At 46.1% G+C, this 13,876-nt stretch overlaps 1 protein-coding gene across 1 annotated transcript; it reads left to right on the top strand.

Annotated features, from left to right (window-relative positions):
* Positions 1-3,410: 3,410 nt before the first annotated feature.
* Positions 3,411-11,738, top strand: LOC148825603 (RING finger protein 112-like). Its single transcript, XM_088926244.1, has 16 exons — positions 3,411-3,773; positions 4,577-4,632; positions 4,786-5,056; positions 5,402-5,596; positions 5,732-5,854; positions 6,301-6,405; positions 6,501-6,551; positions 7,117-7,173; positions 8,153-8,239; positions 8,633-8,756; positions 9,234-9,346; positions 9,508-9,561; positions 9,809-9,880; positions 9,976-10,191; positions 10,406-10,612; positions 10,901-11,738. The coding sequence occupies exons 2-16, from the start codon at positions 4,601-4,603 to the stop codon at positions 11,279-11,281; spliced, it is 2,088 nt and encodes a 695-aa protein (XP_088782370.1). The 5' UTR covers positions 3,411-3,773; positions 4,577-4,600; the 3' UTR covers positions 11,282-11,738.
* The last annotated feature ends 2,138 nt before the right edge of the window (positions 11,739-13,876 follow it).

A 13,876-nucleotide genomic window follows, 5' to 3' on the forward strand; every position in this document is an offset into this window, starting at 1 on the left:
AATTCAGCTTCTATCGTTGTAATAAATATTGGGTCATCTAAATTAGGACCATATACATTAACAAAAGTCACTAACTTGGAGTTCCATTTACCAGTCAAACAAATAAATCTACCATCTTGACACTCTATTTTACTTTTGGGGGGAAAGGGAGCAAGTTTATGAATAAGAATGTCAACAGCACCCTTTTTTGCTGAAACTCCAGATCCATAAGCTTGTCCATCGCAATTTCTACAGATGTGATGCACATCCTCAGTTTTTCAATGAGTTTCTTGCAGGAATACTACTTGTGTTTTTAACCTCTTCAATCTATTCAATATCTTAGAGTGTTTGGTTATACTATTGACACCTTTATCATTCCATGTCACAATGTTGATAATTATCCATTAAACATAAATAAATACAGTGTAAGAGTGAGAAAGTATGTTACAATGTTGTATATCCCAACCACCAAAGTGATGACTCCAAAATGCTGTCTCAAGCTCCCACCCTCCATTCCCCTTCCCTTAATGATCATGAAGCTGAGAAAAAAAAAACTTGCTTTTTACTCACCCAAGTCAATCATTATACCCGTATCTAAATGTATTCATTATTAGTGTAGTGGTTTGATGGGTTTACTGAGACAATTATTAATTGTAGCAGTAATCACAAGGTTGTTCGTTGGGGCTTTTAGAAAATCAATCGTCAGAACAACTAACAACGCACACACACGGGTTCAATACACGAAATACATTTATTAATATAAACTGTGCACCAAACATATACTAGTCTGCCTGGATACGAGCGGCAGACCTTACTGTGAGGGTTATCAATATACAAGGTATATAATCTCGAAGAGATGCAAACACAAAGAGATACACAACAGAGAATATATGTCAATATATATCGTTCGGTTACCAAATCGCTAATCAGTGTTATTACCCACTGTTACTCTAAACTCGGAAGTAAATACATTACTCATGAATTAAATTGATAACAACTTGTGTTGAGGTACAATTAAATTCTCGAGACGCAATGTAGAACATGGGGTTTACTTATCCACTGTGTTTGGATTTGGAATTTCCCAGCACGAACACCAAACCAGCTGACAGGCTCTGTTGCAGCCTCTGTTCCAGCGGTTGTCCAATGGGCGTTGTGTCGGCGTCCTCTGGCTACCGGCCAACCAGTCGAGGTGCAGCTCGGAGTAGGACGGGCGGAGGAATCTAACTGCGGCGCGCAGGGCAGTCGTTGCTCTGAGGGGATCTACCAGCAGTCCGGCTAGCTAGTAGAAAGTCTCTATGCACAGAGTGTGACCGCGAGTCTTCACAAGTCACTCTTTTGCCTGGGAAGAAACTGGTTCGTTCCCGGTCCAGCGCTGCTTCTGAATAAGCTATTCAGGTTGTCGACGAGGGTCCAACTGTAGGCTGCCGTTGATCAAGCGGAGCATTCACGTTGGTAGAATTCTGAGTACGTACGGGATCCTCGGCCTCGCGCTTAGAACAAAGTCCAAGTCCTTTTGCAGACAACAGCAGTTGTCACGTGATTGTCTCTGAGGATGCGCGAAGATGGCCAAGGAGAGCCCAGAACTGAGCTTGCGCTCCCTTTTTGATCAAGACCCAGATGTGTGCTGATTGGTTGAGAGTTTGGCGGGCATTGGAGACCCACGTGGTATTACCAGTCCCTGATTGGCTGGTCAAGGTGAGATATAAGTCACTTGCTCTTGACACTTAGGAATGCAGTCCAGATGTCCATTCGGCACTCCCTAGACTGATAGGCGCCAGTGGATGACCATTGATCATGATAGCCAGCCTTAGCTACTTGCATCCCCGTCTGGGAGCTTGCTTCTTGTCAAAAGAAAAACATCTTAAATCAGCTTGCCTGAATTCTTTCTCTGTGGCTGCACCACAGAGATGGAGGGTGAGATGGGGGCTCCTTTAGGAGCATACCAACGCTTAATTCTGTCTTATTAACCAGCATTGCCGCTACATTAGTATACAACTTCACAAAATAATGTACATAAACATTATTACATTTCATATCTTGAAACATATTGTACTCTGAGGGCAAGGCTATCTTTCCAAATTTCAATGTGTTGAAACAATACACAAAGCACATAAGCTGCTTTAACACAACATAGCACAACATAGACACAAGCAGAAGAGATGCATAACTCATAACAGACACAGAACAGCAAAGACCCGTCAAGGCATCCAAGTGCCGCAAAGTGGTAACCCCCAAAACCCAAAGTGCCACAGCATCATAAACCCCAAATGGACTCTGTATATGACATCCCCCATCCACCCCTTCAGAAGATGAAACAAACACAGTTCTTCCAGACAGTGAAAAGCACTGCTGGAAGAAGGGCTGGCCAGCACAATAAAAGCTATAAAAATCAGTAATAAACTCATTAAGCCAGGCTGGTCTGGACCTGACTCTGGCTGGCCATGGAGAAGGAGCTATGGGTTGCTCCGTCACAGGAATGACGGCTCCACCGGGACTTTGACCTTTCGCCTGGGAGTCCAGAAGGGGCAGGCTCGGCCTCCACGTCAGAGTGTGTGGGTGCTGTCACTCTGCGGAGGCAGCTGGCGTGTCATCAAAAGAGAGGCAGAAGGTGGAGGGACCCAGCTACTCTGTGACCTGTAAAGGAGAAGACAAAAAGACTGCAGCTTGTGCTCCCAATTGGGCCTTCGGATTCACCTGGACAGCGATCCCAAGCAGCTTCATTCACCCTGTGCGACATGTAATTCCACCTTTCATGTGGCGCTGGTGTTCGGCCACCCTGCTGTGGGTGCGCGCCATTTTTGAGAGTCTGGATCAGGCGTTCCACACACCCGTTTGCCTTCAGGTTGTAGAAAACAATGCATATGTGTCAAATGCCTTGATCAGTCAAAAAAGACTCAAACTCTCCAGACAAACTGCGGCCCATTGTTGGCGGTGATCAGGGGAGCCCAGTCAGCTGTGTGATTTCAGGCCAGTGAGATTAGAGCAAAGCACACAGATATGTGTTAGACAAACTGTGGTGAAGTTACTATAGTACAACTGGTACCTGTGTGGCTTTTCCTCTTATTACTGCGGTCTTACTGTAGACTTTTTCTTGGTTCAAGAGGCTGTTATTGCTATTCCTACAGAGAAATATAAAATCCAGTTAACATTGTAAAAATACATAACATGATCGATTCTGAGTGTTACATTGCTCTGATCTGTCAGTGTGTGACCAATACTGTGTGTTACACTGCTCTGATCTGTCAGTATGATTTATGTTTGCTTTCCAGTCGAACAGCATTCTAGCACTGTTGTCAGGGACCTCTTTGGTAATGTGGTGAGGAAAATACCCACACATATCTGTAAACAGGCCACATCATCACAGTACAGTACAGTAAAGCCCAAAGAGATCAGGATAAAATCACAGTGTAATGCAATAAAACCAAGTGATTTCAGGTAAAAACCCAGTCTGTGTAGTAAACCCAGTGAAATTATGACAAAAGCACAGTGCAGTAGAACCTATGAGATCAGAGTAAAAATGCAGTGCAATGACGTAGAACCTATGAGACCAGGGTAAAAACACAGTCCAGTGCAATGAAGCCCAGTGTAATTGGGGTATAAAACAGGTCCAATGCAACAAAGTCCAGTGAGATCAGAATTTAAAAGAAGACTGTCGGGCCGAAAGTAGAGTCTTTCATAACAATTTCTGTGAACCCTTCTGAGTGAGCAGCTCATAATTGACAGTTCTAATTTCCTTAAATGGAACATCTTTCACTTTCACTTCAACTCTGCTGAAAAAGGACCTGCTGCTTTTGGTGAGTAATACAAATTAAATCTTCTCATCCACACAGACAGGGATCAGGGGAGCCCAGACAGCTGTGGTATTTCAGTACAGCCCATTGAAATTAGAGCAAATCGTACAGATGTGTTAGACTAGCAGAGCTGAAGTTATTATCATCATCCAGGTGGGGCTGCACACTGGTGGCGGAGTGGGATTCCCCATTACTTGTAAAGCACTTTGAGTGGAGTGTCCAGAAAAGCGCTATATAAGTGTAAGCAATTATTATTATTATAGGACGGACTGTGTGGTGTTGAGTTCTGTGTGGCTGTTCCTCTTATTATTACTGTCTTACTATACTTCTTCTTGGTTCAAGAGCCTATTATGGCTTCAGAGAAATTTAAAATCTATTTAACACTGTGAAAATACTGGACCTGTATCTGAAACATAAATACATAGCAATGTGATCAGTGTTAAATATTGCTGATTTTCAGTGTGTGATCACTGCTGTCTGCTACACTGCTAAGTAAATGTTCGATACTGTGTGTTACATTGCTCTCATCTGTCAGTATGTAATTGATACTGTGAGTTACACTGCTGTGGGCTGTCAGTGATTGATACTGTGAGTTACACTGCTCTGATCTGTCAGTGTGTGATCGATACTGTGTGTTACATTGCTCTCATCTGTCAGTATGTAATTAATACTGTGAGTTACACTGCTGTGGGCTGTCAGTGATTGATACTGTGTGTTACACTGCTCTGATCTGTCAGTGTGTGTATTTATAAATGCTATCGTACTTGAATTGGTCCTTGTTCTTGTTTTTATCTTTGTCTAAACAGGATTATTGTGACTTGGGACAGTCAATGGGGAATTCTCAGTGCCCATCAGAAAAAAGGTATTATTATGATTTAAACTTAAAATCATAATAATGTGTTTAGAAGACAACTCAGTTCCAGGACAGCTGGTCCTGCCATCCAAGTCCTTTTCTGTCTTTGGCTGTGGATTGGCTGCTGACTGTGTCTCGGTCTCTCTCTTCCCTCCGCTCCAGCATGTCTTCGGCCTGCCTGATGTCTGAGCAGCAGCAGGAGGCAGTAGAGAGCTCTCTGCTTCCCGATCTCGAGCAGGAGGACATAGGAAGCTCCGTGTTGTCTGAGCCTCAGTGCTCCATTTGCTTGGGCAGTTTCTCCAAGCCAGTGATTATCCAGTGTGGCCACGAGTTCTGCCAAGACTGCATCGAGTCCTTCTGGGTCGACCTCGTGATCACCTGTCCCCAATGTCACAAGGTGTGTGAGCGTGCGAGCACAGTCAAGAGAGAGGAGGTGAGTTGTAGTATTGTTTTCTGCGAGGGCTGCAGGGTCACACAGAGGCTTCGTCTCTTTTTCCATTAGAAGCTTTCCTGACAGTCAGGCTACAGGGAACATTTTGAAACCCAGATACACTTGCTGGAGAATCCTGGTGTGGCAGGTGCACAGTGTACACTGTGAGATGGGTAGACTTTAGATGCCCTGTGCTCCTGGTGCAACAGCAAGCACTCTGACCTGGGGGATGTCAGAGAGAGAGGCCCGTCCAGTGGGCATCAGCACTCTGCTCCACACTTCCACTACCCTCTGTGTAAAGTTAAATGCCTCCTGGTCTCAGTTTTAAATGTTGTCTTCCACTTCCAGGGCTCTGGCAAGCCCATTCAGCTGGTCCATGTCAGTCCTGATGGCTCCCTCCTGTTGAAAGAGAATGTGCTTCGGCAGTGTTTCCTGCGCTCAGATGTGAGGGAGACTCCACTCTGTGTGGTGGCCATTGTCGGGGAGAGGAGGAAGGGCAAGTCTTTCCTCCTCAACTACCTCCTGCGCAAACTGTCTAAAATGGTGAGAGCACCCCACCCCCTCTGCTCTCTGTATAAAGCAGTGTCATACGGCCCTGACATCCCACCCCCACCACTCTCTGTGTAAAGTCCCGTCTTATGACCATGGTTGTGAATGCTCCCTTACCTGTGAACACAGGACATCTGGATGAGTGACGATGAGCCTCTGCGAGGGTTCGAGTGGCAGCCTGGAACTGAGACCATGACGAAGGGTGTGTTCATCTGGAGCCGGCCTCTGTTCCTGGAGACACAGGGGGGCAAGGCAAGGGCTGGGCAAGCTGGGAATTCATCTGTTGTAGGGGGCGCAACTGTATGACTCAGACAGGTGCAGGTTGAACTAAGTCAGAGAGTCTTTCACAGACCCTGCAGGCATCCTGAATAAGTAGGAATGAGAGCTCTACTGACCCTCACCAGCCCCTGTTACCCACTTGTCCACACTCAGGGCATCTGTGTGGCATTCTCTGCTCAGGAATGGGAAGGTTTTGGTGTATCAAATCACCAGACAAATAAGAGGAGGTCATTCCCATCCAGTCTGATTGGTACAGTAGTTAGTAGGCCATTGAGCCATTGGCTGGGCAGCTTGTTCCACACTCTCACCACCCTTTGTGTAAAGCTCTGTCAGCTCTGTGTTGGTACCGGAAGGGAAGAGGAGACAGATGACCACTGCATCTCTGATCAGAATATTCTGTTTTTGTCCCCTCTGTCCAGTTGGCTGTCTTCCTGGTGGACACTGAGGGATCCGTGGATTTGTTGCGGGAGACGGAACTGAGTGTGAAGCTGTCTGCCCTGAGCGTCTTTCTCAGCTCACATATGGTGAGAATTGCGTGGCCCTGTCCCACCTTCCTTGATGACTCTGTACACCTTGCTGTGCTCTGGAGAGGTGACGTCTCCCCTGTCCTCTCTCCCAGATCTTCAACGTTCATGCTGATGTGAAGAAAACAGACCTGGAATACCTGGAGGTACAGCACCCGGCCACGGTCTTATCCCCTGATGTGCCACACAGCACCTGCACAAGGGAGCTGTGGTGCAGTGGGGGGCTAAAGCCGGGAACCTCTCAGTGTCACAGGTCCTTCAACTGGGACTGTGGAGCAATTGCAGTGCTGGGTCTCTCTGACTGGGGTATGAGTTTGCCCCCTGCTGGTGACGTGTGGCATGAGCACAGCACTGCATGACTCGAGGTGCTGTTGTGTGTGATGCTCTGTGCTGCCTGGTTTTCCTCACAGGGCTATATAAATAGGCCAGTCCTATCTTTCCCCATGTGTGTCTGCCTGTGTATGTGATTGTATTTGTATATTTGTTTTATATGTGTATATTTGTTTTATATGTGTATCCATGTTTATTTTTTATGAGTGCCTGTGTCTCTGTCAGACTGTCTGACAGATTCAAATTCTTCTCAGGATTATTGGCATGAGTGGTAAATTACACTGTTGCCAAAACAGAAACAATAAACTACAGAACCTACAGTATGACTTTCTCTTTCTCTGTCTCTGACACACAGATGGCTTGTGTTTACTCTGTTTGCAGTTGCTGTATCTTGTGGCACAAAAGGGTGAAGGAGCCTTTAACCTGAAGCATTTTCAGGTATGAAATTTACTCTTGAGTGCAGTGAACACAAAAAAAGATCAGATCTCTTTTATCACCTGCAGACCAGGGCCTGTTTTAACTGGTTGCGAGGTGGGGAGTAGGGTGATAATAGTTCAGACAGTTACTGAGGTGCCAGGCCATGCAGAACCTTATAGGTGAGCAAGAGGATTTTGAAGTCAACAAGAAACCTGACAGGAAGCCAGTGCAAGGACTCCAGGACAGGGGTAATGTGATCACGTGCACCTGGTTAGGAAGTCAAGCTAGGATCTCTCCTAAATTCCTCAATTTTGATTGAAATTCCAGCACACTGCTATCCACAGATAGGGCTACTACACTGGCTTTACCTTAGTGTTAAACAGGTGCAACATGACTTCAGTCTTGTTGTAGTTTAAGTTAAGGAAATTTAGAGTAACCCAGGGTTTTATATTAGAAAGTATAACTGCACTGCAGTTAGTGCAGAGACAGCCACTTCAGTGTAAGGCTTAGTATGGATGTAGATTTAAGTATCATCAGCATAGAAATGATAGATCAGACCATGTGATCTTTATAATTGACCACATAGATACAGGCAAATTCTGAATAGTATAGGCCCCAGCATCAGATAAGACCTGAACCATTGGAAGCAGTGTCAGAAACTGCAAACACAGCCACAGTCTCTGCAAACATGAGAAAGGAAGATATCATGGTTAACAGTGTCGAAAGCAGCCATAAACACATTGTTTTCAGCAGTACCAATTTACTAAGGCATGCAGTGTCCAATTGAGAGAAAGCAGATTTGCAGGCATCATAACAGCTGTCATAACTCACTCAGAATATTGGTTTGGCTATTTAATCTATTTCAATCATTCTCATGCACATTATTACTTGAGCTGTACTGTAGGACGGCAAGTTAGGCTCTTCAATCTATAGAAATCGTTAGGATTTCATGACTTTGTGAGGTGAGCTGATATGAGATCTTTCTCAATCTCTGATAAAGGGGTTTGATTTCCTGGTGCGGGACTGGACACAAACTCGGGAATTTGGACAGTCTGGAGGATTCCGACATCTGGAGAGAATCATCCAGGTAGGAGAAATACTATGGACCTTATATATATATATAACCCTGACCCGTGCTGAGAAAGCCAGAGAGATACTGATACTCTAGACCGGTCAGGAGCTACAACAGTGCCTCATACAGACAACTACAGGCCACAGACTAAAGAGAAGCAGTTCCTTCAGTCTGTCAGTGTGGGACACTCCTTATGGATTAAAAATGACTCTGTTCCTCCAGCTTGGCAGTGTGGGACACACCCTTCAGACTAAAGAGACTCAGTTCCTTCAGACTGTCATTTTGGGACTAAAGACTAAAGAAACCCCCTCCAGAGCCTGTTCCTTCAGGCTGAGAGCTGCATTATTTTAGACACAGAGGGATGGGATCCTACCCCTTTCCTGTCGACATGTCTGTCTGTGCTTTCAGCGCTTGGAGGAGTCAGGGACAAACAAACAGGTTCTGAGGATCCTCAGGGAGAAGAGGCCATGCTGCCACCTCATGCCCTTTCCTGGGGACCGACTGCTTTGGAGTCAACAGGGAACCATGCAAGGTAAAAACCGGACAGCTCCACTCCCAGAGCAGCTCCCCTAATCCCATTGACAGTTGTCCTGGTCAACCACAGTGAGGTAGTGTTGAGCAGCAAACCAGCTACAGGTAGCTTCCAGTGGTAAAGTGCTGCAGTGCTGTGAGTTTGTTAATGGCCTTAAAGCAGGTTACAAACAAGAGGAGGAAATCCAGCTTCTGTAGTAGATAGTAGCTCATTGATCTGAGAATCTGGATAGCTTGTTCCACACTCTCACCACTCTTTGTGTAAAGATGTGCCTCCTGCTCTCAGTTTCAATGCATGTTTTTACATTTGTTTCTGGTTGGTATTTACTGTTAATTTTGAAGAAATCCACTGGGTTGCATATGTCAGCATTTGTGAGGATTGTGAATATCAAATCCCCTAGTAGTCTAGTCTAAATTCAAGACTATAGAGCTTCAAGAGCTTTTGTTTACATTTGTTTTCTCATTGTGTTTTTCTGAGAAATGAATGAACCATTTCAGCACTGCCTGAAAGAGTACATCAACCACATTGTCCAAGTTCTGCAGACAATACAGTCAACTGTGACAGGAAAGACACTGGCAGAGAAATTCAAGGTGAGATACTATTCACTGAACCAGTCAACAGCCATCAATACACCACTAGGGTAAAACACCTCAAAGATCATGGTAAAAACCAGTATAGTGCAGTAAAAATGTGAAGCAGAGACCCCACACTGCCCAGTGAAGCCACACTGAACTTGTTCTTGTCTTCACAGGAAGTGGCACAAGTGATTTTCACAAGCAAGTACAGAATATCCTCTCTTGCAAAGGTGTGTCCCTCTCTTCCCTGCTGACCCAGTAAACCTTTTCAAACTATTCTGTGCTCCTGTCTTCAGTTCCTTCAGAATACAGAGACTCAGTTCCTTCAGCTTGTCGGTGTGGGACACTCCCTTCAGACTTAAAAGACTCAGTTCCTTCAACCTGACAGTATAGATTACTTCTTGAAATGTATGTTTCATTCCAGAACACCTCTATCAATGTCAGTTCTATCGGTAACCCCTTTGCTTCCTCCTCCAGCTCATCCAGGCCTTCAGCCAGCTCACTCTCCTGCAGGTGAAGCAGGAGTTCACCATCTTTCTGAATAAGCAGGTAACAGTGTGTGAAAGAGAAAGAACGTGACAATGGAATTTGTATTAGGGTGTTTGAGCTCCTAGGCTTGTTGACCTTGCTCCCCCTTTCTTCAGAGAAGGTTCATGCACGACCCCACACAGGGAATGAGGAGGAGTGTGAAACAGAAAGAGGAAGAGCTGCTGGCCCGAGTGCAGGGTGAAGTCAGACCGCAGGATTTCCAGGAGCTCTCAGAGATCCTGGGATCTGAGTGTAAGACATTCCTGAAGGAATACACTCACCTCATCATCATGAGGGAGAAACAGGAATTCACCAACTTTCTGAATGAGCAGGTGAGTGTATACCTGTATGTATGAGAGAAAGAGCGTGAGAGTGTGTGTGAAACTGTGAAGGTGTGAGTGTGTGTGTGTTTGAGAAACTGGGCTCCACTGGGGTATCTTCTGCTTGTTTCTGGAGTGTCTTTGGGTGGGCTCCTTCTTGTTTCTGGGGAGCCCTGAGCAGTTCAGAGGGCGTAGTCTAAAGTGACCTTGCACTCTGTTTCCTTAGAGAAGTATCATGCACAACCCCACACAGGGGATGAGGAGGACTGTAGAACAGAAGGAGGTAGAGCTGCTGTCCCATGTGCAGGGTGAAGTCAGTCAGCAGGACTTCCAGGAGCTCTCAGAGATCCTGGGCTCTCAGCGTCAGAGGTTCCTGAAGGAATTCATTCTCCCGCAGGCGCAGCAGGAATTTGATGGCTTTCTGCATAGGCAGGTAAATATATGATTGTGTGTGAATATAGATGTGTTTATAGATGTGTGTGGGAGTTCACAGGCTTAATTGGGGTACCTCTTGCTTCATTCTGGGGTGTCCTGATGGACACTCCTTGTTTCTTTGTGTACATTTGCATTCTGTTTGTGTCTGGGGTGTTCTGGCATAGGCTCTTATGTCCAGGGTGTTCTGGAGTAGTCTTCTGCTTGTTTCTGGGGTGTACTGGAATGTTCAAAAGATATATGGAGCTATCCTTTACTCTGAAGTGTACTTACCCCTCATTTTCTGTAGAGCAATAACATGCTGAAACGTCCAAAGAAGATGAGGGAGATGTTGGAGGTAAAGAAGACAGAACTGCTGGACTATGTAAAGGACAAAGTCAGCCAGCGGGAGTTTGAGGAGCTCTGCGAGTACACAGCCACTAAGAGTGAGAAGTTCCTGCAGATCTATCAGATCAAGTTTGGCCTGACTGTGGGCTGTGTGGTGACCATACCTGTGCTGACCGTGGCTGGGGGTGTGGCTGGAGGCGTGGCTGGGGCCTTCTTGGTCGGGGGCGCTATAACTGTGCAGGCTGGGATCGCCACAGGAACTATAGTCGGCACTACGGCCAGTGTATGGGTGGGTAGAGCAGCTTCAGCCGTCTACGAGCGGATCAAGAGGAACAGGCCATAACAGTGATACCTATCCTCTCAAACACTGAGCCACGGCTGGTGAGAGAGGCACTGCACTCTTTATCTTCAGGTGTCCTGCCTTGACTATGGCCACAGCTACAGGGTGCACCAGTGCAGACAAGGGAACCACTGTGTGCTGTGCAGATGGGTGAACGCCAGGGGGTGCTACAGCATCTGGCAGAGTTTTCAGTAACGGGGAAATATCCACCAGTAGCCATTCCTGGTGCTGACTCTCTGTCCACAGTGTCCACAGAGCCCAACATTCCCCTACAGAGCAGGATTCACTGCATGGTGGGGTGGGTAGGAATCCTCTGGATTTCTCTCCTGCATTCAAGAGCCAAGTCTGCTTCGCCTCTTACAGAGACTCAAAACCTGAAAAAGCCCTTAAACATTTTTCTTACTCACTGGTGCAGAGTAACTCCTCAGGTCTACAGTCTTAATTAGTGCAGGTTAGCTCTCCTCAGGTCTACAGCTAATAGGAACTATGAGCCTGCCTGACTGGTCTTTGAACTCTAGTGCAGACAGGACTCCTTGTGTACTTTGTGTCAAGCTGATTGTGACTTTCAGAGATTTAAAGTGATATTACATATCCCGGTCGTCTGTGTTATTTCAATCTGATTCTGTGTCAAAAAATAAATTTCCCATCAACTTTGAAATATCACTATGCTTTATCATTAAGGTACGACTACATTCTACCTACAATCATTCTGTTTACATTTTTGAAGTTTATTATTGTCACGCCCAACATCCCTCCCCTAGCGGGTGCTCCACTGCTCCCGTTATTAGTCCTGTGATTGTTGCTAAGCTCCCCAGTTGTACCCTGTTATGTGTACTGTTATTTAAAGTCTAGCTCCTCCAGTCCTCAGGGCTCAACATGAGGGTAAGGATGTCACGAGTCCTACCTAGCTCCAGGATACCCTACGTCCAGCTCCTGAGGATCTCGCTCCGTCACCCTTGGACCTCCATGTTTTGTCTGTTCATGTTTTCCCCCTCCCAGGGATTTTAACCTTGTCGCGTCCCAGGATAGATTACTTGTTGATGGACTCCCGGACTCTGCCCTGACCTGCCTTTGGACCGTATAAATATATAGTTAGTTTTGTGCAAAATATGCTCCCCAGTGGGCAAAATATGTAGAATATACGTCAATTAAAGGCATACCTTAGATGTATAAATGTGGTCCGTACTATAATTGGTCTAGAATGAAATTCTAATATACTGTAACGCATACAGCCGACAGGTGCTGTGTAAGAGCCGGCTTACCAGAGCGGTGATGTCACCGCCCCTTCCCTGTGATAGCAGGACTACAGCCCCCGGGCTGTGAAGAGATCTTTCTTTAGCTCACCAGGCTGGGTCCCTGTTGAGTAACACGGGAGTCCTGAGTTCAAGCCCCCCACGGTGGGGGGCCGACCTAATGTGGCTAGGGCGCCCACCAGAATCCCGTTGCGTTACAATATGTATATTGTTATTCGTCAATTAAACATCTATAGTGGCGAGGCTTAATAAAATACAGGAATTAAGTTTTCTGCTCCCTTGCCAGTGAGGCCCCATCTCTCTCTTCATCTCTGTGGTGCAGCCACAGAAAAGCTATTCATGCAGGCTGATTTAAAGATGTTTTCTTTTGATAAGGGACAGCTCCCAAATGGGGATGCACTTAACTAAGCCTGGCTATCATGATCAATGGTCATCCATTGGTGCCTATCTGTCTACGGAGTGCCAGATGGACATCTGGACTGCATTCCTAAGTGTCAGGAGTAAGTGATTCATATCTCACCTTGATCAACCAATCAGGGACTCGTAGGGCAGAGTAACCCTCGTGGGTCTCTGATGCCCATGAAACTTTCAGCCAATGAACGAGCAGAAGTTCCTCCAGGTAAAAACAGGCAACACAGAACTTGGAAGGAGAATTCCAGGGGTGTGAGACAATTCCAACACGTAACGACCCAGGAGCAGAAAGGCTTCCAAGGGCAGGACATTCTCGCAGTGCGCCTCCTGACCATCCTCAGTCTCAGCCCGGACAACCACGGAAAGGCCAGTGTGTCCCAGTGCCAGAACTTTCCTTCGTTCTAAGAGTCTAGAGCGGAGGTTGCCAGAGAGTAACCAGAGGATCCACCCGAGGTTAGCATCAGAAGCAAGCCTTGTGAACAGGTCGGAACTGTGGACAGCTGAATCACTATTCAGAACTAGCGCTTCATCAGGAACGAACCGGTCCTCTTCCTGACTTGCTGGGACCCAAAGTAATCTTTTCTCCTGTGCACAAACTTTGCTAGTTCAAGCCAACACTAACTAGCCGGTCAGTGAGCATCAGCAGCGCACCGTCGCAAGCCGCACAGCACAGCCTGGCACGGAGCCAGAGAGCCCGCAGGAGATCTGAATCCCCAGAGATTGGATGAGTATTCAACTTCAATGCATTACAGCTTGAGAATTCAATTGTTATCCCAACCAGTTGATATCAATTTAATTTCTAAGAGTTATGTACTTGTTTTGAGTATCCAATGTAGAAGTTATAACCAAGTTCATTTACGAAACGGTCTAAATGAATGATATACCGAACGTATGTCCTCTTGATATGTGTAACTCTTTGTAACTGAATGAATAT

Source organism: Atractosteus spatula, chromosome 10, assembly GCF_055471065.1.
Source record: "Atractosteus spatula isolate fAtrSpa1 chromosome 10, fAtrSpa1.hap1, whole genome shotgun sequence".
In the NCBI taxonomy this organism is placed as follows: domain Eukaryota; kingdom Metazoa; phylum Chordata; class Actinopteri; order Semionotiformes; family Lepisosteidae; genus Atractosteus; species Atractosteus spatula.